Source organism: Fusarium solani (genome assembly GCF_023522795.1).
Source record: "Fusarium solani strain SB1 chromosome Unknown bctg00000014, whole genome shotgun sequence".
Lineage (NCBI taxonomy): Eukaryota > Fungi > Ascomycota > Sordariomycetes > Hypocreales > Nectriaceae > Fusarium > Fusarium solani.
Genome location: NW_027072141.1, coordinates 939,813 through 967,374, shown reverse-complemented (window position 1 = coordinate 967,374; position 27,562 = coordinate 939,813). Strand labels below are relative to the sequence as shown.

Here is a 27,562-nt window from a genome sequence, read left to right as displayed (position 1 = left end):
TTTACATATGGGCAGTGGGTACCTGAGCCAGGCCAATGCTTTGCGTTGGTGATGAGGGAGCTGGGTATCAATCGACAACAAATTGAGGACCTCAATCCATCTGTAGACCTTGACGAAATCTTTCCTTCAGTACCCTATAACGTGCCTTACAACGTGCCTAGGTACTCGGCCGTGTGGATTAGTGGTTGCCCGCCGATGCTGCAGCTTTCGGGCGGCGCCGGCTACCCTAACAGCCTAGTGTGTGGTCATAGACAGAGCATGACAGGTGCTGCTCCACGGCGCCGAGGCGTGGTACCCGGGCACAAGCCGGCCGCGGTGGAACCAACCATCCAAAGACGTACCATCGAGCAACCAGCATCTCATCCAGAGGATGACCGAAGCCATGAACCAGTCCATGAGAGCCATCTTGCCTGTCTGGAAGACAACACCCATCGCCGCCCTCCACCGGGAAAGCGGAATACCACCAGTCGCCCAGCTTCTCGAGGCACGGCGGCTCCGCTTCTCTGCACGACTCAAGTCGCTTGATGAGGCTCACCCTCTGGCGAGCCGGACACGCCCACCCTGCCAACCTACCTACCACGACCTTATCAAACGAAAATACCAAGCACCGCCAGAGAGCAGCTTCAGGACTCGTCTTCGACGCACCGACGAACTCCTAGCACCCTGCACACGGCCAAAGCTCATCCAGCAACGCTTTGGCGATGAGCAGACGACACCGCTGCAGACAGCATCGAAAGAAGAGACGGCTGAGGCCTTCCTTCACTGGGTCCAGACACTCGATCCACTCGCCCTGGTCGTATACTCAGATGGCTCCCTGTCCTCGGACGGGGCCGCCAGCTACGGCTTTACCGTCCACCAGAACGGTCTCCCGATCCTTGATGGATCGGGACGACCCGGACCGGCTGAGGTCTTTGATGCCGAAGCCACAGGGGCATTGGAAGGCTTGAAAGCCGCCCTGCACCTGCAGGAATCGGCAACCCGAGACATCTTCATCTGCCTAGACAACCTCGCCGCTGCTACATGCCTGCGGGGCACACCATCAGACTCCTCCCAGGAAGTCTTCCTCGAGTTCCAGTCCCTAGCAGCATCCCATGGGGCCACTCAAGTGCGCTGGGTACCCGGTCACACTAAAATCCCCGGTAACGAACAAGCCGATAAACTAGCAAAAGCAGCATCCTCGCTGCCCGAGCCCGAGGGCGCGCGACCCACGCTGGCCTACCTGCGAAGAATCGCGAGGCAGAAACCAAAAGAAGCATTCAGAACCTGGTGGCCCTCCGCCTCTCCTGAGCAGTATAAGAGATTCAATCTCAAGGCGACAATAGCCTGCCCGCGGGAGCTCTCGCTCCCGCGTACAGTCTTGCACCACTTACTCGCTGCAAGGTCCCTTCACGGGGATTTTGCCGCATATCACGAGAGGTTCAATCACACTGAAGCACGAGTACTCTGCTCATGCAATCGACGCAAAACACCTGACCATATCTTCTACTGCAGAAGGGTACCGCCACGGAAGCGAGCGAGGCTCGCTCCATCGCCGAATACGGCAGTGAATCTGGCATTAGGAAAAGACTTTGATAAGTTCGTCAAGCTGGCCAAGATAAGCGCCTTCTTTGATAGGATCTGCCCTCGCTACTAGACAGGGGCCGACCTGAGATGCAGTGGCGTCTGCCCCCTCCTTTATTCTCTTTTCTCTTCTTTTGTTACCCCTTTCTATTACACAGGCTTGGCCAGACAAGGAGCCGCAACGTTCTCCGTCTGGCTGCGGCCATCCCCAACCACGGCCCTCCACCATGACTATCCTAGTCATGAGCTGCCCCGCGGCTACTATTCACTAGCCGTGCCTGGACCGCCCGCTGACGGGTAACAGGCTCGATATAAAGCGCCATTTGTGCCGATTATATGCTGGATAGGGGACACTATATGGTTAGATCATAGATAGACTCCCGTAGCTCAGCACGTCCTGTGCTCCCTTAGGAGACTTCTGGGGCCTCACGGCCTCCCGGACGAAAAATATACATACATACATACATACAGACAGAGCATGACAAGTCAACCTCCCTCGTCGACCGCAAAAGTAAAGGCGACACCTTCGTCCCGTTATTCGAGCGACGGCGGGTCGACTACAACTGATGCTACGAGCACTTCAGTGTCTAGGAGACCCGCACTGTCACCGCCGTCCCTAAGCGCTGTACAATCGCGACATGAAGGAAAGAAGAAGCACCCATCAAACACATCGTCAAGGCAAGAATTGCTCACGTCGTCCACTACGCCCCTAGTAGGAGAAGAAAGCACGCCTTTAGGCGTTCCTTCAAAAGATACTATTCAACCATCTCGCACTGCTTCTATAACGCCCTCCAGCGAAGATACGAGCAGCACCTTGAGACCAATGCCGGCAGTAGGAACTGCAGCAGCATCAATAGACCTTTTGAGCATGGACAGCAGTGAACCCTGCGCTACACGAGCCTCCACACGAACTACCGCATCATCAGTCACACTATCGGCAGAAGATAACTCACGAAAGTCGCCTTCTTCAAGATCGGGTACGGCACAAGAAACATCTCCCTCATCAAAGGACACTCCGACGACAAGATCTAGGACATCAACTGAGAAGTTAGCAACCTCGTCCCCAGATATGCCGTCAAGCGCGAGAACAAGCGCGGCAACCAACACAGAGACAACCCGGGCCATCGAGGCTTCAACGAGTCAGGCCACTTCTCCGGTCACTGCATCGAGTACAGCGTCAATGGATGATCGTGACAGGGAGTCTTTGATGGGGCTGATAAAAACTCTTCTAACCGAGAATCTAAGTAGGCCTTCGGCCACAGCATCATCCTGGAAGAATTACGAGAATAGGAAGACTTCCGATGCACAACTCACTACTATCTCAACCAACAGAAAGAGTTCCGAGGCGGCCACGACTACTGTGTCATCGGCAATGGAGACAAAAAGATCGTCGGTCACGATACACCAAAGTGAGCACAATGACGAGACTACCACCACAGCCAGCTCGCACAGCTCATCGATCGCCAAGACCACCTCATCAACTACCAGATCATCTTCCTTCTATTCAAAGAACCAAAAAACTACGCTACATAGAACGAAATCGGCTCCGCCTAAGAAGGCGACGGCAACAACAGCAGATCTGAGTCAGACGAGCTTACCTCCACCAGTGTGTGGAGATGAGGCGGAACTTCCAGGGCATGGAGATATCAAGAAATCGAGGGTTGAGACAACCGCGGGCAAATGGTGCACTGACGGGCGGTATCAGACATTGATTGGTCAGAAAGATAAGTGCTCCCTTGGCGTAGAATGGCTCGGTGAAGTAGGCCACGAGTATTCTATCTGTTGGGCAGAGGGATGTGTAGGTGAGGTACAGTATCGAGAAAATCCACTTGGAAAGGATGGTCCATCGTGCAAGGATATCATGCTTAAAAACTGGAGTTTGTGTAGGTCTGGGAGTCATACAACTTTTCCTCAACGCTAATATATTCACAGGCACCGGTAATGGAGGAGTTGGTGGCGTGACGCAGGTTGGCTGCTTACTTTACAAATTTCGAGGTGGAGTAGGGAAACTCCAAGGGTATAAACGGGGACGTCGGCAGTAACATCTGGAGAATTGCTACACTGTCTCGTGATATAGGGTATGGGATCATCCTCAATTGATTAGATTAGTCACTGGATTTCAACCTCTTGGCTTTATGCCCTGCTTGAGTTCCTTAGTCGGTCGACCACTATGTATGTATGTATGTATGTATGTATGTATGTATGTATATTTTTCGTCCGGGGGGCCGTGAGGCCCCAGAAGTCTCCTAAGGGAGCACAGGACGTGCTGAGCTACGGGAGTCTACCTATGATCTAACCATACAGTGTCCCCTATCCAGCATATCATCGGCACAGATGGCGCATTACATCGAGCCTGTTACCCGTCAGCGGGCGGTCCAGGCACGGCTAGTGAATAGTAGCCGCGGGGCAGCTCATGACTAGGATAGTCATGGTGGAGGGCTGTGGTTGAGGATGGCCGCAGCCAGACAGAGAGCGTTGCGGCTCCTTGTCTGGCCAAGCCTGTGTAATAGAAAGGGGTAACAAAAGAAGAGAAAAGAGAATAAAGGAGGGGGCAGACGCCACTGCATCTCAGGTCGGCCCCTGTCTAGTAGCGAGGGCAGATCCTATCAAAGAAGGCGCTTATCTTGGCCAGCTTGACGAACTTATCAAAGTCTTTTCCTAATGCCAGATTCACTGCCGTATTCGGCGATGGAGCGAGCCTCGCTCGCTTCCGTGGCGGTACCCTTCTGCAGTAGAAGATATGGTCAGGTGTTTTGCGTCGATTGCATGAGCAGAGTACTCGTGCTTCAGTATGATTGAACCTCTCGTGATATGCGGCAAAATCCCCGTGAAGGGACCTTGCAGCGAGTAAGTGGTGCAAGACTGTACGCGGGAGCGAGAGCTCCCGCGGGCAGGCTATTGTCGCCTTGAGATTCAATCTCTTATACTGCTCAGGGGAGGCGGAGGGCCACCAGGTTCTGAATGCTTCTTTTGGTTTCTGTCTCGCGATTCTTCGCAGGTAGGCCAGCGTGGGTCGCGCGCCCTCGGGCTCGGGCAGCGAGGATGCTGCTTTTGCTAGTTTATCCGCTTGTTCATTGCCGGGGATTTTGGTGTGACCAGGTACCCAGCGCACTTGAGTGGCCCCATGGGATGCTACTAGGGACTGGAACTCGAGAAAGACTTCCTGGGAGGAGTCTGATGGTGTGCCCCGCAGGCATGTAGCGGCAGCGAGGTTGTCTAGGCAGATGAAGATGTCTCGGGTTGCTGATTCTTGCAAGTGTAGGGCGGCTTTCAAGCCTTCTAATGCCCCTGTGGCTTCGGCATCAAAGACCTCAGCCGGTCCGAGTCGTCCTGATCCATCAAGGATCGGGAGGCTATTTTGGTGGATAGTATAGCCATAGCTGGCGGCTCCATCTGAGGATAGAGAGCCATCTGAGTATACGACCAGGGCAAGTGGATTGAGTGTCTGGACCCAGTGAAGGAAGGCCTCAGCCGTCTTCTCTTTCGATGCTGTCTGCAGCGGTGTCGTTTGCTCATCGCCAAAGCGTTGCTGGATGAGCTTTGGTCGTGTGCAGGGTGCGAGGAGCTCGTCGGTGCGTTGAAGCCGTGTCCTGAAGCTGCTCTCTGGCGGTGCTTGGTATTTTCGTTTGATAAGGTCGTGGTAAGTAGATTGGCGGGGTGGGCGTGTCCGGCTCGCCAGGGGGTGGGCCTCATCGAGCGACTTGAGTCGTGCAGAGAAGCGGAGCCGCCGTGCTTCGAGAAGCTGGGCGACCGGTGGTATTCCGCTTTCCCGGTGGAGGGCGGCGATGGGTGTTGTCTTCCAGACGGGTAGGATGGCTCTCATGGATTGGTTCATGGCCTCGGTCATTCTCTGGATGAGATGCTGGTTGCTCGATGGTACGTCTTTGGATGGTTGGTTCCACCGCGGCCGGGTTGTGCCCGGGTACCACGCCTCGGCGCCGTGGAGCAGCACCGGCTCGACGCATGCTCTGACGGCGCTTCGCACGGCGCTCGGCAGCGGACCGTGTTTCGTGTTGGCGAGTCCCCGCAGGTGGTAGGCCACCGCCTTTGCTTTCGCCGCCCACTTTTCAACGTGGACTCGGAATGACAGTCTGCTGTCAAGCCAGATGCCCAGCCAGCGCAGGGCCGATTGGGGCTGTTTCACGACGTCACCGTGGCGTATCGCCGGGGAGGATCTGAGTTTGCTGCGAGAGAAGTGCATGACTTCGGTCTTTTCGGGGTCGAAGGAGACACCGTTTGCCGCGCCCCAGCGGATCATTTCTTCGATGGACGCGGACGCCGCAGCGGTGGTCTCGTCGACCGTGTCACCTGTGAACAGGATGGCTGTGTCGTCTGCGTAGCCGAAGCGGCTTTGGGGGTTGCTTAGGCGGTAGATGGGCTCCGTATAGAGCAGAAACAGTATCGGCGATACCGGCGACCCCTGAGGGAGGCCACACTGGAGGGGAGAGGAAGCGGTGACGGTGTCTTGGTACCTGACACGCGCAGATCGGCCGCCCATGAAAGATCCAGCCCATCTGGCCAGATGATCGGGCCAGCCTTGTTCGCGTAGGCGCAGAACCAGCCTGTTGCGCATGACGGTGTCGAACGCGCCTTGGATGTCCATCGTGACCAATGTGGCCACCTTGTTGCGTGCGAATGCTTCTTCGATGTCGTGGATCAAGGCAGTCACCAGGTCCGTTGCAGACCTCTTCGGGAGTGCCCCGGCCTGTTGCGGGTGGAGGACTTGGTAGTGGATGGCTGCCCATGCTAGCCGGCGTGCAATTAGTCGTTCTAGCCCTTTGCCGAGGCAGGAGAGCAGTGAGATGGGCCGCCACGCCCGCGGCTTCGTGAGGTCCCTTCGTCCCGGTTTCGCAATCATGACCACCTCCGCCTCCCTAAATGGTTCTGGGTGATGGCCTATAGTGAGGCATGCCTGAAATAGGCGGCGGACGTGCGTCCCGATGATATGCCACACGGCCTCGAGGAGTTTGACTGTGATGTTGTCTGATCCTGGGGAAGTGTTTCCCGTATGGAGGGTCGCGTACTGTGCCTCTTCCAGGGAGATTTCCGGTGGGAATGGTATCGATCTAGGAGGGTGCACCTCGATCCAGGGGTCCTGGATATCGTCTTCTGCGGTTCGTCGCTCTAACGCAGCCCTGCGGAGTGCGTTTGCCTTGTCTATCTGGGTTTCGTAAACGACGTCGCCAACCTGCAGTGGTGGTGGTTGGAAGGCCCCTGGGGACTTTAGCCATCGCACTGCTTTGAAGACAGAGCTACTATCCGAGAAGCTGTCGATGAGGTTCCGCCAGTAGAGTCTTTTTGCTCGGCGGACGACGCGGTGGAAGTCTCGTTTGGCAAATTGGACTTCTTGGTTAAACCCGAGGGGTAGAGTCTTCTTATGGCGCGAAATTCGGCTGCGGCGCTGGCGTATTCTTCGGTCCACCAGGGTGCAGTACGCGCTCCCTTCCGCGAAGGTCGGCCGGCCGCTCTCGCCGCCGATGTTAGGAGGTTCACAAGCCTCGAAGCGAGCTCGTCAAGCTCTGATGGGGACGAGTCTGCGAGGGGATTTGTGCAGCTCCGAGCTCTACGATTTCGACAAAGCGTTTGAGCTCGTCATCTGTTGTCACGCGTATCCGGCCTGGTTGCATCGGGACCGGTTTTATATCGGGGAGGGTGAGTTTGAGTGTGAAGTGATCAGAGCTGGTCGCGAGATGGTCCTCGATTGCGGCTTCAGCCAGTGGTATATTGGTAAAGGCGAGGTCGATGGTGTTTCCATGTGGGTTTGTCGGGATATCTGGGGTATTCAGTAGGCTTAGGTCGTTTTCCGAGGCCCAGGAGGCGATGTCTTGTCCCCGGTTGGTAGTCTGTCCGGTCTGCCAGGTATGATGTCTGGCGTTGAAGTCGCCAGCAACGAGACAGCGCTCCGGCACAGGCCATCGTAGCAGATTATTCAGTGCGTCTTTCTCGTCGCTCTGGCGGTAGAAGTTGACCATGGTCACTTCGTTGACCCTGAGCCAAAGAGTGTCTCGGGTCTGAAAGGGCCGGATCTGGTCCGCTAGGAGCCTTGGGTCCCGTCGGACATACGTCATAACTCTGGGCCGAGTGTCGTTGCTGTTCCATGTGTCGACTGGCGCGAATGTGTCGTACGCCGGGTGTGTTTTGGTGATGCATTGCGAGCTTGTGAAGGCCGTCCATGGTTCCTGTAGGAGGACGACGTCGTATCGTTCGGAATCGGCTAGTGCCAGGGCGCAGTCGTGGGCCGGGGGGATCTTACCGACGTTAGCCTGAAAGATCCTGAGTGGCTGTCTATCCTTCTTTAGTGTTTGCAGATATCTATTCCTGGTCATGTGGACGGGTGATAAGGACTATGCGGCGTTTCCTTGGTGAGCCAGGTCTGGGATGCTCCGGTTCCTCCTCTACTTCGGAGGTTGTAGCCACCATTATGCATGAAGGCGCTCTTGATGCGGTTGGGCTAGATGCGTGAGCGTCCAGCTGTTCTTGCGGTGTATTGGTGTCGCGTTGCGGTTCTGGGTTGCGCTGACGGTACGTCTCAGCACCTATCGTCCGGATATGTTCTCTCTGCTCCCTATTTAGTCGGCGAAAGACGCCGTGCACTTTCCTCGGTCGAGCCGGACACTTGTGGAAGTTGGCCTGGTGGGGGCCCGAGCAGTTGGCGCACTGCTCTGCTGCGACACAGTCATCCAGGGCGTGGCCCGTCTTGCCGCATCGTTGACAGCGAGGCTGTCTATGGCACATCCGGATGGGATGGTAGTCCCAGCATGTTTCGCACTGCCTGGGGCGGTCGGTTTTGTCGAAAAATCTAGCCGGACGGCTGCCAAAGACAGACCAATATTTCCTGATTGGCTTTAGGAAAGACACAAGCAGGGTCTTGGTCAGGGGGTCTTCCGAGGCCTGTCGCGAGGGGCGCACGTCGACGGGCTTGAGCCCCGTCTGGATCTCTATCTCTTCGCTGACAATACTGTCAACGTCAACCTCCTTGCCGTGGAAGTCGGTCAGTCTTCGGGGAAAGTCCGAGATCACATAGGTGAACCATGTCTTGTTAGTCTCTATGGCCGTGGCGCCCAGGTCCGCCGCCCACTCGGACTGCTTCTCCACGAGGTAGTCGCGGGTCTCAGGGTCGGCGGTCTGGACGGCCCATCCCGATCTGACGGGGAATACCTGCCGGATCTTGTTTGAGATGGCGCCGAGTTTTTCGCAGATGTGGGTCCGGATCGCCAAAGTAGCAACTCTGGGTCCGGGCCGGGGCGCTAGCTTCTAGGCGGATGAAGACGCGGAGGTCCTCGCGGGGTGGGGCGATAGTCGCCGGTCGTCCCTGGCGACGCGGGGCGTCAGATTGTTGTCGATGTTGTTGTTGTCGTTGGCGTTGGGGAGGCAGATGGCCGGGATCAGCCGCAGGAGGTGAGGTAGCGGCGCTGCTGTACGTAGGCTTGGGGGTTGGTCCAGCACCGGAGAGCTCGCGGCTCCAGGAGTCTAGGAAGCTGTTGGCGAACTGCTGGGCGAATTGTCGTTCCGGTCCAGTGGTGAAACATTGTTGCGCAGCTTCTTCGAACTTGGCACAGAAGGCCTGGAAGACCGTCAGTTTGGCGTTATACTCCTCTACACGTTCGCGTGCGAGCCTATTGGCTGACTCGATAATAGAGACCGGTCGTTGTCCAGGAGGTGATGAGGGGGGTCAGGGCGAGCTCCTTCCGTAGCTGCGGCAGTGGTGGTGGTGGCATTAAGTGGCGAGGACGGCGTTTGAGCCATGCGCCGGGGATCGGGTGAGACGCCAATTGGGCCGTTCACGATCGCGGGGCTGTTCTGCAAGAGAGCTGCACGGGCTCCTCGGTTCAGGTTGGCGGGGGTGTGGATACCCAGGTCAAAGGGATCCGGAGCAGCGGGCGGGTTCGTCGTAGACGATGCCATCGCCGCCGCGTGCGGCTGCGCAACGCGCAGGTTGGGACGTTTGGTGTGCGATTGTTAAGGATTAAGGTGTAGATAAGGCTACTTTCTTAGCACTTGCATGCCAAGAAAGTGTGATTACAAGGGAAGGTGTCGGTCGACCACTATGGTTGAGCATGACTATGTCCAGGTTAGCGTTTGGTTCCAAGGGCCGAATATCCTTTACTACTGCTTCGCATCGCAATGTAGATGATGTTATTCCGGGCCATCATGGAAGGTACCCTGAGCCTTAGAGGTCATACATCGCCATTGATTGAGCGTGTTTCCGCCTCAAGTTATGGATCCACCGTGATGTTTGGATCCAGCCTTGGGTTCCCGGGAGTCGCTTCAAGACCTGAGAAGCTTGGGCACATTGGGCGCCATCTATTGGTGTTCTTTTTTTATTATTGTTGTCCGCGATGATGACAAGAAGCCGTCAGCCACAACAGCCAAAAACACTGTTATTAAAACCTGACAGTACCAAAACCCAATACCGTATATTGGTGTTCTTGTCATCACTTATCTCTCCAAAAGTGGCAATCCATCACTTAGCAAGAGACACAATTATCAATCCATGACGGTAGTCTCTTATCCATATCTACGTTCAGTTTTCCCCTGATCGTCTTGCCGATCACGCTGCTTTTCAGCTTTGGATTTTAATGTTGCTATGGATTGATAAATATGCCTGTTTGGAGACGCCATTGGTGCCAATAATCTCTTGTCAAGAACCCCACGTCCAATTGTCTAGCGAAGAGAACATGTTCTCCTTCAGGGGAGTCGTAAAGCGACGTGCCTAGCGGCTGTAGTTGGGGTTAACGAAGTCTCGGGTCCACGGCCAATGAGATCTTTGATGGCAAGTATATCTCTCCTGCTATAGAGCAATTCAATATATCATTGTACCTAGTTTGAACCTCTCTTTTTGCCGCATCGTTGTGGGTAAAGGTCGGGAGACTCTTCCAAAACAAACAGAAGTCACCGAGCTATCCGTCCGCCCTCATATCGCCTAGCTTATCATCAAACGGCCATTTTCAGCGTCAAGGAGGTCTAGAACCTAGAAAGCTTAGGCTTCTGTGCAGAGAACGAGGTGGCATAGTGTCTTGAAAAGGGAAGACTATAAACGCATGACTGGATTCCGCCCTAACTGATTTCACTTCATTCTATTTACATATGTGAAACGCCCACTTCTCCTTTTCCATACCATACCAAAGGGAGAAAACTCGGAAGAAGTCCAAGACCTTGCGTGTTATAAGCACAACATATTATGCAGGTATCCTTTTACCTGTGCCATATTGAATATTCTCAACTTTATAATCAAGAGGCGTCACGATGCCAAGAGGACTAGGGCAGGATGGCTGGTTGCTGATGGCTAGATCTAGGCGGCATTCCTCATCTAAGCCAAATTTGCACAACTGGTCATTGATATTATACAGTGCGTAGTTCTGGGCGACCCAGCTGGCGGGCTGGTTAATGCAAGACGCGACATAATTCATACTATTGGAAGCGGAAAGGGGAAGCTTGCCCTCGTGAAGCAGATGCTGGCATTCCGAGGCGTGTACAACATCGTAATTCATGTCAATGCCTCCACCAACATGTGGCTCCTCAACGGCAGATTTACCAAAGGCAAGGTAGTTCCAGGCGTCGTAGGATATGTCATGGGCCCCCCCGGAAGTGTCGATGCGGAGAAGATGAACTGAGCGGTCCTCGTTATAGACCCTGACACAAATTTCGTCACATCCAACAGAGCCCGGCCAGTATGCGACACGGTTGTTATCTATTTTGCAACCAAGGACACCAATGGAGCTGGAGTACTGTTCGTGAGGCGTGATATTGGCGATGCTGCGAGGGTGGCCAGCGACCACACAGCCTGCGAAAGCCAAAAGAGTGATGGCGTTGGCGATCAACGATGAACCGGGTCGTTGAAGCAGTATGCATTTTCTAATGGGAACAAATGGTATCAGACTCATGGCAGAGCTACGTATAAATGTGGTCCAGAAATCAGGAGAGGCCAGTTCTCATTCAGCTTCTTCAATGCTTATATATGCACGAGCGGGACATGTAAAAAGCTTGTGGTCCAGGGCGTCCACCATGGTTCGTAGGATCTTTCTTTTTTGGCCCAGGTTTAAGCCAAATGTACAATACAAAAGGAGGAAGGGGCCGAAACGGGAGGTCGCTCCTCTATCTTGCTGATCTGTTTTATACCTACCGGCACGACCGAGATTCATTGCGGAAGACCCCGTCGGGAAATGATCCCATCTCGGCTGGTCGACAACCCTTGGCTCTTGGTTTCATAACACTAGCAAGGAATGCAAGCAAAGGTAGCTACGATATCGACGCTGTACACAGCCCCCTAATGCACGGGAGACGATATTGAATCTCGCATTTGAAACAGTGCATCCACGGAATTTAACCAACGTATTGAAACATAAAATTCACTAACGATTTGTCCTCGATGGTGTCTGCTTAGATACGGGCAGAAACAAACGATGGTTTTCAGACGCGTCATTCATCAATAGCTACCGCCTTCCAACGATAGCCACTGCGATAGAACAATTGAAATACCTCATGAATATGTACTGTACATAGATGAAATCTGCCCCCGTCTCCATTCCGTGCCCGCTAGATATTGCATTCTTTCTTGCCTCTTAGTGGCCTATCCACGCTGCGCCTCCAGTTTCTCCTTGTTGGAGCAAACCACAAATAAACCATAAAATACTACTAAACAAAAAGCGGAACCCGGCCGCATTGCAGGTCTCCATTCCGTGCCCGCTAGAGCGACACACATACAAGTTCCCACTTCTATGCGGCCTAAGTTCATCATTAAGGCTTGAAGTCTTGCCTCTAAGAAGTACCCGTCTGTAATGCTTGATTCGCCGGAAACTTGTAGGTCAATTTAGAGCTTCAGTTGGGCACCTCGAGCATGCCCACTCGGGCCCTTGAATGCCTGCATCTTGTCGACAAAAACAGCCCAGGATTTGTTGGACATGATACGTGCAGTAGTGTAGGCATCCGCTTCCGAATTTTGCAGCGACTGTAACATGTCGGCAAACACATCATCGTATGCCTCGACTGCGGCGTCCTCGAACGCTTGGAGCGTATGGCCGTCGGACGAAAAATGCCTGAAGTCCGTACCGACACACACGTGCTCGTATAGACGGAGAACTTTTGGACAGGCCCCCAATTCCGTCGCTGCCTCGTAAGCCATGCGGTGGCCAATTGCCTCAGCTATAGGGCGACAGCAAGGAAGGATATGCTGGTTGAATGCCTGGCCCCTGTGTCCGCCATATCCACCAATATCCTTGAGCTTAGACATGGCAGCTTCCATCATTCGCTGTTCACGGCGAGCCAAAACTGCCGTCGGATCCCGCGGCGCCGGGAGGCTGTATTTCCCCCCAAGAAGCTCTGAGACCAACCCTAGCAAAACAGTTAGTTTCAGTCACTGAGGTGGGTGAATTCAAAGAGACACACGTATACACAGGACCAAAGTGTCCCCTTCAGCAATGGCGTTGCCCTGAAACGTCAATGCTAACTCGCTTATCTGGTTGTACGCGAAAAGGCCCTGCCAGCCACATCGCTCCGTAAGTTCGTTCAAAATACGGGAGCCTCGGACAACGGTTGATTTGAAAATGGTCGCAAGGGCATGCCGCACGGGCGGGCTATGGGTAGCATTCATGAAGGCCTTTATGGTCCAACGGGCATACAACTCCAGGATCTTACCCTGCACCCATCCCTCGATGATTGGGCGCTGCTGGGTGCTGAAGCTCATGATCGGTAGGCATGTATGCCCGTCAGGAGCGGTAATCGTTCGTCGTTGGCTGTAAGTACCAGCAATGTGCGTACCAACCTTGATGGCAGAAACACCCATGATGGAGAGTGACAGTGTCCCTATAGAAACCCGCCAGATCTGGCGGAGAAAATCGGCACGCTCATCTTTCGGCTTGGAAATGGAGCCGAGGAGAGCGCTTGGGGGTAGGCGAACATGCTCGAAAGTCGTAATTGAATGATCTAGGGGTTTGGTTCCGGGCCTCGTAGGCAAGATCCGTGCGGTGATCCCCGGTCTCATGTTCTCGGAGTCGCTCAAAGGGACGAGGAAAGGTTTCACCCCGTGACATTTCCCACCCACAATCAGGCGAGCAAACACGATTGCGACTCGTGGCATTCCACAATAGGGCGTGGTCGGAGGCATCGCCTTTGCCGCACCGGCGTTGGGGGTGTGGAGATCGAAGGAGCCATCGGCTTGCAGTGTCGCCCTGGTCTCTAGGTTGCGTGCGTCCAAGCCGTGGCCAACTTCTGTGAGCATGAATTGGCCGCAGACGTCGAAATTCAATAGCTTCTCAAGAAGGTCAGCAAGGTCGGGACGGTCTCTGACGAAGGGACTAAGCGTCCCGACGCAGAGGTTGACGTGGATGGTGGCGATGATGAATGCCGTCATGTCTCGGGCAGCAATGACTTGACAACGTTAGCACGCTATTTCGTATTTCCAGACAGACAATTTCAAACTCACGATCAAAATGAAAGTTCCAAAACTTTTGGCTCAGGTGTTGGATATCGCCAAGTGACAAGGCTTTGGGGGGGTTTTCATCAGTCAATATGATCCATGTGCATGATCTCGCTGCTCACCAGCATGGCGGCACATCGATTGTGCTCTTTCATAATGTAGAGCTATAACCTTTTGCGATGCTGGCTCTTGAACATCTTTGTCGACGTCCCAGACATCTTGCTCGAGTATCGCTCGCGAATGAGACATGACAAGGCGACGTATAACCGCGTGGTGTCGAAGGATCCCTGTGGATAAGACCCGGCCGGAACGCGAGTGTGAGTTGAATGAATACTAGAAGAGTCAAAGTCTATAAAGAAATGCTCAAGGGATTTTCCGTTTTCCAGACTAATGAGGTTATCGCGACTTATCAACCCTTAGCTCCTGTCTCTGGTGAGGAGTTCTGAAAGTAGACGTTCACTGAGACTACCACGTCTGTTCGCATGTGAAGCCAGAGTTAGCCCTAATGCACTTTCTTGGACACTTCCAAATTAGATCCAGCGTCTCGTTTCATGCTACGACATGGCTTACGCTGAAGGGCCATATTTGAACTCTGCATAGAAAGGCAAAACTAGAGCTTTCTGTCTCCTTCTTTTTTTCTACTTACGCAAATAAGTTTAAGGACCCGCGGAGCTTGATAATCTGCAAAGCCATCCAAGAGGATAAATCCCAAAACTTCCATTGAGATCCCATGAGACGAGTGCTTGGTATGGTAGCAAACTGCGGAACAGGAAAGAAAGCAAACTGATGTCGCTCTTTGGGCTGTCCGTCGTCTGTTTTAGGTACCTACGATAGGATTTGATTCCGTTTAGGACCTAGCGCAGATAATTATAAATCTCGAGTACTTCCTATCCAACTATGCCTTGGCCACTTCTTTCGGCACTAGAAGTCCTACTATGTGTGAAACTCAGATTATCAAAACATCCTGCACCACTTGCAATAAAACAATGGAGAGAAAGTCTTGCAAGACATGGTGCAACAAAACTCTTAGAAATAGGCACTCTGGACGTAGGGGCTGGGGCCTCTATTGGAGATGTACCATCCACAACCCCTCTTTCGGCACAACCCCTCTTTCGGCAAGCAAAATAAAAAAGCCACCACCAAAAATCACCAACTTTACTTACATAGAACTTGACCAAATTGATAGAAATGCGTTAAAATCTTCGTTTCATAAATAACGAATAGGTTCATCTATTGTACCCTGGGCTTTTTGACAAGCCGCCCCGATCGCGTGGTGAGTTGGCGGGGTATGGTTTCCTCTCTGACTTCGATGACAGAGCCAGCCTCCGATTCTGACTCCTGCTCGCTTGAACAGACCGATTCCAGTCCAACAGCCATATTTTGGGTCTCCTCTTCTATTATAGCTTCTCCACCGGATAGGGTCTCCCCAAGTGTCATAAAACGTTTGTTAGGATTCGGTACCGCCTTCCTCTTCTTCCCTCTTTTCAAGCGAGCCAATTCTTCCTCTAGGCTAGCAATCCTCAGCGTATGCGCCGCTACTGTCTGCTGTTGAGCCTCAAAGCCCTTGGCTATCACGTTGTACCGTCTCCGCGTCTTTGGTGTTTTGTTCAGCCCGAGATCACGAATTTGACGGCTCGTTTGTGGTGTATCGTCCGAGTCAAAATACGGCGCGGGTTCGGGGGTTGCTCTTGGGTTGCCCTTTGGCCTATCTTGTTGGATTTCTGGATGCCTCAGTGCCTTGGTACGTGAGATCGGCCAGTTCCCAGTAACCCTCCAGCCGGAGAGTATGTTCTTCTTAGTCATGCCAACTTGACGAGCCTTGGCGTAGACCCTGATGAAGTTGACCTTATCCATTGGAGTGGAATCAGTCAATGAAGCGAACTTTTCCAACTCTCGTCGATATGCGGCCTTGGAGGCATTGAATACTCCATTGTCAAGTGGTTGGAGTCCATGAGAGCAGTGTGCTGGCAGATAGCAACAATAAACGTTGTTCAAAAAGCACGTGGCCATCCATTCATCCTTCCGTCACTCAGTAGTGATCTTGAACCGAGGTAAACGAAGAACATACCGTTGCGTGGCTCCCATGACCATCTAAAATGATCAGTCTCGCATCAGAGTCGTCGGCTGGCATTGTCTGGGGTAGATAAACTCTTTCAAGCCATTCAACGCCAATGTGGTCGTCAGTCCATCCGTTAGGCGAAGTTATGTAATACCAGTCTGCTATCTTCTTAAATTCTTCAAGAAACCACTGATTCTGCAGTTCTTTCCCCTTGAAGATTATGCCTGGAATCAAAGCGCGGCCGTCAGCAGTGATGGCTTCGATAAATGAAGTCCAATTCCGAGTTTGTGGTCCTTTGAGAAATGCCTTCCGCTTCGGGTCCGCGCTTCCAACAACCAGGCTATCCAGGCCTAAATAAAGAGAATTAGTCGGTCGAATTTCAAACACTGGCAAGGAATATAGGTATATGCTTGCCGAAACCAGTCATAATACCTCCTTCATCAACGTTGACGGTGTTTTCGGGCTTGATCCAGCCGTACTGGCCCTCCCTGATATCAAAGTACCAATGAACCGCTTTGGGTGTGAAAGAGTCGAACCTCTTGGCTTCTTGACGTCTACCCATCTTGGTCTTTAGATCTGCGCGGCGACTGATAAACTTGATCACCCAGTTGCGTCCTAAGTCGGGATGTTCGCCCTGCTGTCTCAACAGGCCCATGACACAGGCGCGAATCTGACTGTGGGACGGAGCGTAGCCCAAGGACTCCTGCCGGAGTATCCAGGCAGCCAATCTATCCTCTTGGTTCTTGGATAAGCGTCGATGAGGGTGGATCTGCTCTTTAACGGCCCCGCGGCCGTTAAGTCTATCGACTAGAGTGCTTCGAGGCACTCCCCGTCTCTGAGCGGCTTGAGGAGGTGAAACGCCATCATCAGTAACATCCAAGATAGCCTCTGCCATGTTTTCCTCTGTATATTTCCATCGAGGTCTCGACCTAGGCATTTTCTCGTCGTTGTCGCAGATAAAGGTCAAAAAACACGGGAAAGAGCGGTGAGGAGTTTGATGAGTAAACCAACAGTATTTCCATAACACAGCATGCATAGATCACATACCCCGCACAGCCTAAGAGAGCTAAAGTCGTTAACTCCAATCATTTCTATAATCAATAGAGGCATTATCTCCTAAGTAGCTATTTACTTTGGCCAATTCTGGTATAAGTGAAGTTGGTGAGCTTTGGTGAAGCTTTTTTTATTTTGCTTGCCGAAAGAGGGGTTGTGCCGAAAGAGGGGTTGTGGATGGTAACACAACAAAACTCCCCCCGAAAATTACCCACCGAACTTGCGATGATTGCTCAGGCTAGGATGCGGCGCGTTTCGGCAACAAGGATGTGACTGGGGAGATTCGTAACCGGTATGAATTTCACCAGGTAGAACGAACTTTACAAGCATAGAGGAGTACAATTGTATACTGGCATTGAATTGTACAATCTTCTTTGGCGTAGTTGATGGAGAAATGTTTTGATTGAATTAATTATTGTTCCTGGTGAGGTTGCCACTAATGAGAGATCCCTCAAAGCCTTATATCACCAACTGATCTCTGCCCAGGGCCTTGGGCTATAAACGCAGGACTTGCAAGCTTTAATCATCTCACAATAGTAAAGGGGGGACTCTCAATTCTTCCAGCGTATGTTATATACAAATCGGTAAACATCGCGTAGAGAGGCGGCGGTGTGAAGGCCAATCACCACCTCTCTGAATCAACAACAAAAATCTCTGGCGCCTATCACCATTGCTATTGAATAACCAAATCTGCCAATGCTCACCCGCCCCTTGTACGGCCAGCAGATAGTTCCACCATCAATCTTGTGTCATGTCTCCGAGTAGGCATAACTAAAGTGAAATATATCCAACTTTGGCCGTTGGGGGATATAACAAATGACGGCTTGTTGTGGCGCCAAAGTCGTCCAGGTCCTGGGCCTAGAGCTACGCGGATCGTTTGGCTCGCATTCGCCTAGGGCGAACGGTGCTGCCGTCACCACTAGCACCTGATTCAACGAGACCACCAGGTTCACTCATCGTTATCCATGCCCAGATGGCCAGGATGATGAGTCCCCCCAATAATACGGAGAGCTCCACGCCAACCGACGTGGCAATCCAGGTGGGATACTTGTCGGTGTACCACAAGATGACGCCGGCCGAGAACTCGATAATGACGAGATCAAGCATAGCCAATGGAGCCCATGCCAGAATTTTCCCCATGCGGCTTGGTTGTTTGCAGCCTTCGAATGTAAATTGGAGCATTGTAGCAGAGGTAATAGCTGTGATGGAGGTTATCGTGGCGCTGATAAGCAACCTACATGCTATCTGCGAGCGTACCCCCATGTCTTCGGCCTGGAGCACGCCAAAGACCATGGCTGTCAGCGACATGACTCCCAGCGTAGCGGCGAAAGTATTGAAGTCGTCGTAATATTGCAGCAGTCGATGGAAGACAATAGTCGATGGCTTATCGGCTAGTGAGGAGAACATGGTTAGGTCTAGGTGTAGAAGATCGTACTGTCAACTTACGTTGAGTCATATTTGGTTTGACGCAAGTCAATGGCCACTGGTTGGATTGTAAGGCACGGTATTGACCAGAGGAGTACGTGATGCTGAAGAAGACAGTCGTGGTGTCAGATTATTGAGACACGGTCGGTGGGTAGGGCGGAACAGGTACAGGTTATAACTGAGCGAGGGGGCATTTCACTGATTCTTTTGATCCCAGAAAGAGTTTCCGTTTCTTGTCCTTCCTCCACGGCTGTAACTTCTGGTGTGAGTGGTTGATCTCCTATTTTCGGTCCCGTCTGAATTAGTTTTAATGCGAGAAGTCGAGGCTAAACCCCTACCTCCTATGCCGCTCGAATTGACTGCTCGCGAGCTGAGATGTTACCTATCAAGTTGTCTAAAATTGGCTGCAAAATTGACAGGGCGAATTAGATCTAGCATCACTGCATGTTAGGTCTACACCTTGTAACTCGTGAGTCAGATTGATAGGGTTGACATCCACTTCAGCAAAATTCGTGGCTCGGATTGTGTTATTTTGAGAGGTCCATTTCGGTCGCCCTCGACGGTCACATTACCTCTGGTCGAGAACGGGATATTTTGGCGCGCATGTAATGTGGGATTCTAAGCTTGAGTCCGGTAAAAAGAGGATGGACAGCATCTTAATGCAATATTAGACGCGCCGATACGCAGCAGTCGAACAACGTAGGTTCCGCAGTATGGCGCTTTAGGACGAAAAGTATAATAATCTCTCTCTGCCGCGAGCTTGCTTAGTTCTCTTGCTGCTCACGTCCGAGGCCTTGCTGCTCCGCTGACATTAATGTGTTTCTGTGTCTTGTAAACTATGGATGCTCTCTCGTATACTCTGGGCGGCAACGATCAAGAGAGTGAAGAACATGATATACCGGAAAGTTGTCCTTATAGCCCAAGTCTGCATACGTCAGTTGTACGGGCCTCTACCACGCGCCCCACGCCAGAGGCTTGCACACATTCCTGGATAATCAGGGTCGGCTATCTAATCGAATGGATTTGTCCTTCCTGCAGAAACGTAGAACCTGTTCTCTTTTTTGAGTGCCACTATTGTGCACTCAAAAGGTGTAGGGTTTGTGCCGAAGCTCAACACGGTCCTAGCTCCAACGACTGAGCGTCGGGTCTCGTGCACATCGGCAGAAGCAAAGCTTTGATTGAGCGGACTGCTCGCCATCATACCTTCTGAGATCGACCCAACTACTGGGCATCGAGGTGCAATGGCAGCGGCAGTCACAGCAAGGGTGGGGGCTATGAGGTTTTCGTACGGCATCCTCGATGACTTGATCATCGGTAACGCCCCAAAGCCCAGATGCTGCATAATCGCATTAATAGCTTGTGATACACGGTCTGTATTTATTAGCCTGGCTAGCCCTCAAACCATTCACACCCATTAACACCGTGGTAACCCTTTATCAAATTCACCCTCCCAATGCAGAGATGTCCACATGTTGTGCACAGGAAACACAAGGTCTCGCTTGCGCTGCTATCTTGTAAATACACTGAGGTCCTCCGTGCTTCTACAATCCTGTTGCACTTCCTCCGCTAGTGATGCTATCTGGTTGATGACTTGGAGACATTTGTACAGCATTGACTCGCTCTGGCTTGCTTTTTCAGCCTGCTGCCTGAATCGCTGAGCGAGATGTTCGTGCTCTGCGCTCAAGGACTCTAGTTCCTTCTGCAAGCATTCTCTGCTGGCTGCCTCCGCTTTCAAGCTTTCTTCTATCGAGTACAGCTGACATGTAGTTTGTGTGCCCAACTCCCCATGCGTCATTGCCTCAGACTCGGCAGAGAGGACACTAGAGGCTGGCGGATAGGTCGATGCGCGATATATGCTGAGGCTCGGATGGTCGGCGTTGATAGCCGTCTTCGCAAAGGTGACTGCATGGAAGCTCTGCCCGACCTCCCGACAAAGTTCTTTGTGCGCCGTCAAGCCGTGGTCGCTCAAGTTTTTCGAAAAGAGATGAGCGACCTCGGCCGTAAAACCCAGGTGTAAACATCGCTCTGTTTGGTTACAAGCCGAACTTTCGAGGGCTCGATCGTGATGCCAGTTCTCTTTTCTTTACTAGAGTCAGCATTTAGCACACTTGTTCCAATCGAATCCGTCTTACTTATATGGGCGGCAAGTTCCTCCCTACACACTTTTTTACGAGACACCGCCGTTCTTCAATGGCCTGGTTTTGGCCCAGAGAACTCGTTTCTCGCTCATGGAGTGTTACAACGAAGTTGTCCATTCTCGCAAGCTTGAGTCCCTTTGATCGATTGGCGTTGTTTTTAGCCCACCGATGCCGGGTATTGCTGGGTAATTGAAGGGAGACACGGCTGAACGGGTAGGTCTTCGTGCCTGTGCTGTTTCATATTGCACAGCCGTAAATATACTGACATGCGTCGTGTGGTCCACATATTTGACTCCAAACGGTAGGCGAATATTGGCTTTGCGACTGTTGATCAGAAAGCCAAATACTACTTCAAGCATGTTTCTTTCGGCAAGGCCTAATGAGTTTTATTTTCTTTTTTCTTTTTCCCATTTGAGTAATCAAGCCTAGCCATCCAAACGAGAATGCAGTACGCGTATCCTAGATGCAGGATTCGTCTCCCGGAAACAATATGGGATCCTCGGACTCTTCCTCCAAGTCCTCAACTCCTGTGCCTAGTCTGTACAGCGAGAGTAATCTTTCGATAGTTTGATTTTGCACGTCCTGCACGCCCCGCATGTAGTGGATTGTCTCCTTCAGCTCGCCTAATTCCTAGCTCACCTTGGCCATTGTATCCAAAAGGCTCTTATACGCAGTCTCTATGTGACTTTTTGTCAATCTTTTATCATCGTGGCTGTCATGGACGCACGTCTTTGACTGGCTTGCAACATCGGGTGATTCACCTGAATCGTTTCCGGTGAAATCCTCGCGTGTGACGTTCGTCCTTAGTGTCTGACGTTGTTTGTGGTGCGGAGAATGAGAATAACACATGGCTGGTGATTCTGGAGCCAACGGTGCCCCCTTAGTTCGGAGATGAATGAAGTACAGAGGTGGTGGATTGGCTAACTGGGCATGCCGATTTATAAGTGTGGTTATATGCCTAGCCTTGCGAACACCAGTGTTGCTGCAGCGCTATTCAAGCCGAGGCCCAAATTGGCCACGGGCTGGTGTTCAATCATTGTTCACCTGAAAGCCGGACTGGTGGATTCACGTCGAAAGATGATCAGACACGTGAAAGGCAGGTGTAGTAGCATTATAGCTATCTCGTAATATTCCGAATTCCCTTCCGCCGCGGAGAGGTGAAGTGCGAACACGGCTGGCTTGAGCGGCAAGAGCTGGTAAACCATCCCAAATAATACCAATCCTGGAATGCGAAAGTAATCGAGGTAGCCTCAAGGGCAGGATTGCCTTCTCTGTGTGCAGACACAGAGATGGCGAGGCTGATTGAAAGAAACCTGCATGCCGTCTTCGCGTTTCGTGATCATGAAAACACCACAAAACGCTCGTAGAAACGAAGCAGCTGGATCTATTAGCGAAAGAGGGCATTTGGCAGGTGGCGAGGAAATGAACCTTTTGAGGGCATTTTGTATGCAACATCTGAGCTTTATGCCTTGTCTTCTCGCCTCCCTTCCACGTAGCGTAAACGACCAAGTCCCCGTTGCCTGCATCCTCGCAGCCATCAATGGTCTGGATGTGATCTTCCCAAGAGCCGACAGGGGGCCTCCACTTTAGCTTTTTAGAAACAGGAAGAGAAAGACCGAGTCTTCGAGAGGATCCTCTGGGAACATGACCACCAGCACTCTCGTGGCGTTTGGTGCGGACCGCCGTTCTCGACTCCTTCATACCACTGGGCTTTCCAGCGAGCCGATCAAAGTAATCTCGAATCATTTCTTCGCCTGAGATTCTGCCAGAACCCAGAGAATCTTAGGAAAATGCCATGAGACTTGAGGGATTGTATCACTAACCTGAGGTTCTCTAAAGGCTCCCATGTCCAGTCTTTCTCGGCTTCATAACCTTGCCACTTGACTCGGAACTTTGTGTTTCCCTGCGAAAGGACGATGTTAAACTAGAGATAAGCGGCTTGGTTCTTTCTGACATGATACCCATTACGCTTCAGGCTCTCTCGGTGGCGGGAGAGAACTGGAAGACGCCAACATTGCAATGGAAGGGGACTTGCCGGGGGCGGGGCGTTATTACATTTTCGTCCATAACATGCTCCTGGATTGAGTCCACTATGAATCTACACGTCGTTATTATCCACTACGCACCAGTCTTGTTGCATCAGAGCTTACATGTCACTCTCGGACTTGAGTTTTCGTTTTTCTCTGCGTTGTTTGGCCATGCCGTCAGTGACCATTGGTGTTTTGCAAACCGCAACCTTTGCTCCGTCCACTCAGATATCGTCGCCTACTAGGTCAAGTTGGCCTAGCTATAGTCCGTCCTAGTCGTGCGGCCAACAAAGGGGAAAGTGGGGAAGCTCCGAGGTTTAGACCCATGTTAAACCTACGTAGTGAGCTGAGAGGCAGGATTACGGAGGGAGTAAAAGGCTTTGGTCGCATGTGGTGATGACGTTGGCCGCGCATGTCCGACTTTGACGGTGAACCCTATGATACATGCCGTTGCACCTCCATGAAAGACGATCTTTGGTAGAACTTTTTGAGTTGTGAAGAGATTATTTGGGCAAGCAGCAGCGAATAATTCAAGCCGTTGATGTCACCGGTCCACCCGCGTTATGATCGGTCGGAAATAGGCTATTTGGCTAAGGGCAGAGACAGAGAAAGGTCGATGGTGAATCTGAGCCGTAACATGGTGTGCGTCTATCATTCGTCTCAGTCAGACGCAATTGGATTGTGGCCTCTATGTTACATACGACGTTTGGTTCGATGGCGTTTAGTGCGTTGAGCACAGTAAAGCCGTTAATGGCTTTGGTGCCTACCTAGATTGAGACTGGGGGATTCGAGCGACGGCCCGACCGACATGATGCAAGCACAGAAAGAGACCGTGATGGAATCTCGGTTCGACCGGGACTGAGATCCACATCGTGCCCACTCTGAGGCCCACGGCCGAGAGAGCAGCTGGGAAGGCATTCAGGCACACGGACAGTCAGCAACCGGACGAAATAAGAAGGGACAGCAAAGGCGTGCGAGTTGGTGAAAGCGGACAGAAAACCAGACAAGAGACATAGTGGGGCCCAGCCATACCACCCACACCATGCACCTAACGACATCTAAGTGCTGGCGTTGCTCAGCAAGCAACTCTCTACGAGAGCAGTGAATCTTTTGTTTAACGTTCTCGAAGTCGCTTTTCAGGATCCTTCTCGGCACACTGATTCTCGTATTGCGCAGGACATCCCTACTCGTCTCACACAGTATCGTAGCATAACTGTGGGAGGTACTTGTCGTAGGTAAAGTTGGCAGAGACCAGCGACAGTTTTGCACTAATTCTAGGTGCCCAGATGCAGCAGGCGGGTATCCATCCATCCCTGCGTTACCTAGAGTCAAACGCGAAAATTTGGACGGCCGACAGAAGACCCCTCCATCCCCGGCGGAAGCTTGTTGTAACGGACGGACAGTGTCCTGAAATTGTTCGTCCTCCGCAAAATCAGATATCGGACCGTTATCCTAGTAACGATGGACTTAGTTGAAGACAAGTTCTCGGCCAGTCGCGTCACCGATGTAGGTTATTTTTCATCATCTCACCCAGAAAATTAGCGTCATGAAAACCCGATCTCAAAAGAGAGCCAGCGGAAAGGCAAGCCTCAGACCCAATAGGATCCGCCGGAAACACAGCACGAAACAGGAAGACTACAAATGGGAAAGTTTGGAGATTGATCGTGTGGAACTCGAAGAGTCGACTGGAAGTTTCATCGTTGTTGTGAAGTGGCCCAATGGCGACGTATCCCAGCACGACAAGGTAGAGATCTACAACAAATCCCCACAAAAGGTACGTATAACGGGAACGATCTCATAGATTGGAAAATAACTCGGGACCTTCTTATCAATAGATGCTGAAGTTCTACGAAAGACATATACAGTTCGTCGACAGAGAAGAAGCCGAAAAGTAGGGCGAAACGAGCTGAGGATCGAGCAATTACGGCAACCGTATGTGGGCTTAGGGTAGTTTTTTATGTCTCGGCAATAATGCAATGCTTAACAAGATTTTCACATTCTTTATTGATGCGTCAAGTTCCTATCGCCCGAAACTCGAATGAGCACGACGACGTGGCCGTGAGCCACAGCATGTACCTAGTAGGTCAGTGGGGAAATTGTCTACCATCGATTACCGCGAGAATGGAACAATTGACCGTTCTGTCATTAGATAAATGAGGAATAGTGAACCCGCGTAGCATGGTAAACTGAGGCGATTATCTAAAGCTGATCAGAAGCTGACTCTAGAGTGATATCGGGAACAGCACCATCTCGCAGGCAACGTCGAAACCCGACACCATTTACAACGGCCTCATCCATCACTTTATTACTATTCCGGTATCGTTCAGTGTGAACGCTTGAGGTGGCTTGAGTCCAGAACAGGGCCGGTGGAAACTAGAATCTCATACCCATGGTGATCGATTACTGCTGATCACTCACGCCCAATCAAAGCAGAAACATGGGCAAAGGTTGACGTCTTAAACGGACGGTGCTGCGGCTAGCTAGCCAGTCTAGAAATAAGAAGATACGTCTAATTTGGACTTTAGCTAACAGCGGGCTTAGCCTCGGTCTGCCCTCGAGGTGAAGATGCGTTGTGCTTCGAGTCCGAGCACTACCGGTATGGTTTAGTTACTGCAAAGTCGCCAGGATTGTGAATGCTCAATTCTGGACGTCTATCAATCTCTTATATATCAATATCATTAACAATGGTAGGACTCCTCTTTCATTATGTTAGGCTCCAATCTCTGTAACCCATGATACAAACAGGTCCAACCCAAATCGGCTTTTGTCAACATGTGCCCTGATGGTTTTCTGGCCGCATCCTGGCGGATCAAGATGATCGAGCGTATTCGTCAGAGCACTAGGGGTCAACGTGAGGAATGGATCCGTGCGGCCGGTTACAATCTATTCGAACTCCAAAGTGATCAAGTCTTTATCGACCTTCTCACCGATAGCGGGACCGGAGCGATGAGTGATCGCCAGTGGGCGGCTTTGTTAGTGGGAGATGAGACATACGCCGGGTCATCCTCCTTTTCTCTCCTCGAGGGGAAAGTAAAAGCCCTGTTCGGATTCCCGTACGTCCTTCCGGTCCACCAGGGCCGTGCCGCCGAGAACATCTTATTCTCCGTGCTCATCAACAGGGGCAATGTTGTGCCGGGTAACTCTCATTTCGACACTACACGGGCTCATATCGAATATCGACAGGCGACGGCGGTGGACTGCCCCCTCGACAACGCCTTCTGCATCGGCGAGCATCACCCTTTCAAAGGGAACGTCGACTTGCAGAAGCTCAAGGCCGTCCTGGACTCCGAGAATAACAACGTACCCATGATTGTTGTGACAGTCACCTGCAACAAGACCGGTGGTCAGCCAGTGTCCCTAGACAACATGCGTCGTGTCAGGGCACTAGCTAGAGAATACCGCATCCCTGTGGTTTTTGACTCGGCACGATTCGCAGAGAATGCCTGGTTCATTCAGAAACGGGAGCCCGGCTATTCCCAAAAGACCATTGAGGAAATTGTCTGGGAAATGCATCAGTGCGCGGACGCCATGGTCATGAGTGCCAAGAAGGACTGTAATGGCAATGTCGGAGGCATCTTGGCGATGAGGGACGAAGGTTGGTTTCGACAAGCTTCCGAAAACGTCATACTTTTTGAAGGATTCACGAAATACGGTGGAATGGCTGGGCGAGATATGGAGGCCTTGGCTATCGGCCTCGATGAAGCCACGTGCTCCGACTACTTGGACTCTCGCATTGGCCAGGTCCAGCGGCTTGGAGACAGGTTGATAGCAGCTGGTATCCCTGTCCAACGGCCGGTCGGTGGCCATGCAATAGTTGTCGATGCCAGTGCCTTCTTGCCTTTAGTTCCCAAGGACGAATACGCCGCCCAGGTGCTGGCCGTGGAGCTGTACCTTGAGGCCGGCGTGCGGGGTGTAGAAATAGGCACGCTGATGAATGATCGGGACCCGGACACGGGTCGTGACCGTCGTGCAAAAGCTGAATTCATGCGTCTCGCCATCCCGAGGAGGGTGTACACGAACGATCAGCTAGACGTCGTAGCCAATGCGCTGATCAGTATCTACCGCCGCCGATCGACTATATTCAGAGGATTTCGGATTCTCGACGAGTCCAAAAGGCTCAGACATTTCACTGTAACTTTGGAGAGAGCAGGATACTTTGTCGGCGCCTCCGTGAGAACGCCGGCAGGTGATACCCTGTAAGAGATTACGATTGCTCTAGGTGGAAAGGCCATTTGTCAATGGTGGTTGAGGCTCCGCGTAGCTATTTGATCATTCTGTGTTCAGGAATTAGTCCCTGAAAGAAATAAAACGAGATTTTACTAAATAAGTCGACCTCGGGGACGTGACCGCATATGTCGAAGAGTCTCATGAGTTTGAAAGACACGTGGGATGAGCTCCCTCTGGTGCAGATAGGGGGATCCGGGTAGAAAAGTCCAACAAGCCGATATCCACCACCTAGACTGCGATTCAGAAATTTAATTACTTCTTATCGGGCTTGCTTACGCTTGAGTAATGCTCACGGTCGAATGAGGTGCCCAGCGAGCTGGTCAAAGATGAAAAGGAGGAGGAAAATAGACTGCTTCCCTATCGCGGTCTGAATATTCTCTATCTGCAGCTTGACTGCTTCTTCAATGGCCCATTCTGCACCTGTATTACGCGTACGGGAGCATCTACCGTCGATTCGGGACATTCGGAGTGACCCAAACATGCTGTTTGTCCATGACATCCTATGATATGCTCACCAGACGACCTTATAAGATAAGACATCGCTTGCAACTCATAACGGGTCAGAATACTGCGTGATCTACATGGTTCTATTGCTTCTACTTCTTTTTCTTTGCCCTTCAGCTTGATTACAACTCTTCGGCCGCCACCCGCAATTTTT

At 51.9% G+C, this 27,562-nt stretch overlaps 10 protein-coding genes across 10 annotated transcripts; 3 read left to right on the top strand and 7 right to left on the bottom strand.

Annotated features, from left to right (window-relative positions):
- Nucleotides 1-382: 382 nt before the first annotated feature.
- Nucleotides 383-1,633, top strand: MRS44_017789 (uncharacterized protein; the record flags this gene model as incomplete). Its single annotated transcript, XM_065615685.1, has 1 exon — nt 383-1,633. One exon carries the CDS (start codon nt 383-385, stop codon nt 1,631-1,633), a length of 1,251 nt encoding a protein of 416 aa, XP_065471757.1.
- Nucleotides 1,634-2,319: 686 nt separating this feature from the next.
- MRS44_017788 (uncharacterized protein) lies at nt 2,320-2,685 on the bottom strand (the record flags this gene model as incomplete). Its single annotated transcript, XM_065615684.1, has 1 exon — nt 2,320-2,685. The coding sequence occupies one exon, from the start codon at nt 2,683-2,685 to the stop codon at nt 2,320-2,322; it is 366 nt and encodes a 121-aa protein (XP_065471756.1).
- Nucleotides 2,686-4,144: 1,459 nt separating this feature from the next.
- On the bottom strand, nt 4,145-9,465 carry MRS44_017787 (uncharacterized protein; the record flags this gene model as incomplete). Its single annotated transcript, XM_065615683.1, has 5 exons — nt 4,145-6,971; nt 7,054-7,823; nt 7,960-8,718; nt 8,831-9,124; nt 9,163-9,465. The coding sequence occupies 5 exons, from the start codon at nt 9,463-9,465 to the stop codon at nt 4,145-4,147; spliced, it is 4,953 nt and encodes a 1,650-aa protein (XP_065471755.1).
- Nucleotides 9,466-10,739: 1,274 nt separating this feature from the next.
- Nucleotides 10,740-11,444, bottom strand: MRS44_017786 (uncharacterized protein; the record flags this gene model as incomplete). The annotated part of the gene is made up of 1 exon (XM_065615682.1): nt 10,740-11,444. The coding sequence occupies one exon, from the start codon at nt 11,442-11,444 to the stop codon at nt 10,740-10,742; it is 705 nt and encodes a 234-aa protein (XP_065471754.1).
- Nucleotides 11,445-12,370: 926 nt separating this feature from the next.
- Nucleotides 12,371-14,224, bottom strand: MRS44_017785 (uncharacterized protein; the record flags this gene model as incomplete). The annotated part of the gene is made up of 4 exons (XM_065615681.1): nt 12,371-12,891; nt 12,946-13,926; nt 13,982-14,041; nt 14,098-14,224. 4 exons carry the CDS (start codon nt 14,222-14,224, stop codon nt 12,371-12,373), a joined length of 1,689 nt encoding a protein of 562 aa, XP_065471753.1.
- A 981-nt stretch (nt 14,225-15,205) lies between these two features.
- Nucleotides 15,206-16,929, bottom strand: MRS44_017784 (uncharacterized protein; the record flags this gene model as incomplete). Its single annotated transcript, XM_065615680.1, has 3 exons — nt 15,206-15,883; nt 16,044-16,384; nt 16,467-16,929. 3 exons carry the CDS (start codon nt 16,927-16,929, stop codon nt 15,206-15,208), a joined length of 1,482 nt encoding a protein of 493 aa, XP_065471752.1.
- A 1,022-nt stretch (nt 16,930-17,951) lies between these two features.
- MRS44_017783 (uncharacterized protein) lies at nt 17,952-18,494 on the bottom strand (the record flags this gene model as incomplete). Its single annotated transcript, XM_046281817.2, has 1 exon — nt 17,952-18,494. One exon carries the CDS (start codon nt 18,492-18,494, stop codon nt 17,952-17,954), a length of 543 nt encoding a protein of 180 aa, XP_046123274.2.
- Nucleotides 18,495-21,715: 3,221 nt separating this feature from the next.
- Nucleotides 21,716-22,865, bottom strand: MRS44_017782 (uncharacterized protein; the record flags this gene model as incomplete). Its single annotated transcript, XM_065615679.1, has 4 exons — nt 21,716-22,412; nt 22,474-22,574; nt 22,706-22,748; nt 22,801-22,865. The coding sequence occupies 4 exons, from the start codon at nt 22,863-22,865 to the stop codon at nt 21,716-21,718; spliced, it is 906 nt and encodes a 301-aa protein (XP_065471751.1).
- A 1,358-nt stretch (nt 22,866-24,223) lies between these two features.
- On the top strand, nt 24,224-24,572 carry MRS44_017781 (uncharacterized protein; the record flags this gene model as incomplete). The annotated part of the gene is made up of 2 exons (XM_065615678.1): nt 24,224-24,451; nt 24,543-24,572. 2 exons carry the CDS (start codon nt 24,224-24,226, stop codon nt 24,570-24,572), a joined length of 258 nt encoding a protein of 85 aa, XP_065471750.1.
- An 877-nt stretch (nt 24,573-25,449) lies between these two features.
- On the top strand, nt 25,450-26,877 carry MRS44_017780 (uncharacterized protein; the record flags this gene model as incomplete). Its single annotated transcript, XM_065615677.1, has 1 exon — nt 25,450-26,877. One exon carries the CDS (start codon nt 25,450-25,452, stop codon nt 26,875-26,877), a length of 1,428 nt encoding a protein of 475 aa, XP_065471749.1.
- Between the last annotated feature and the right edge of the window lie 685 nt (nt 26,878-27,562).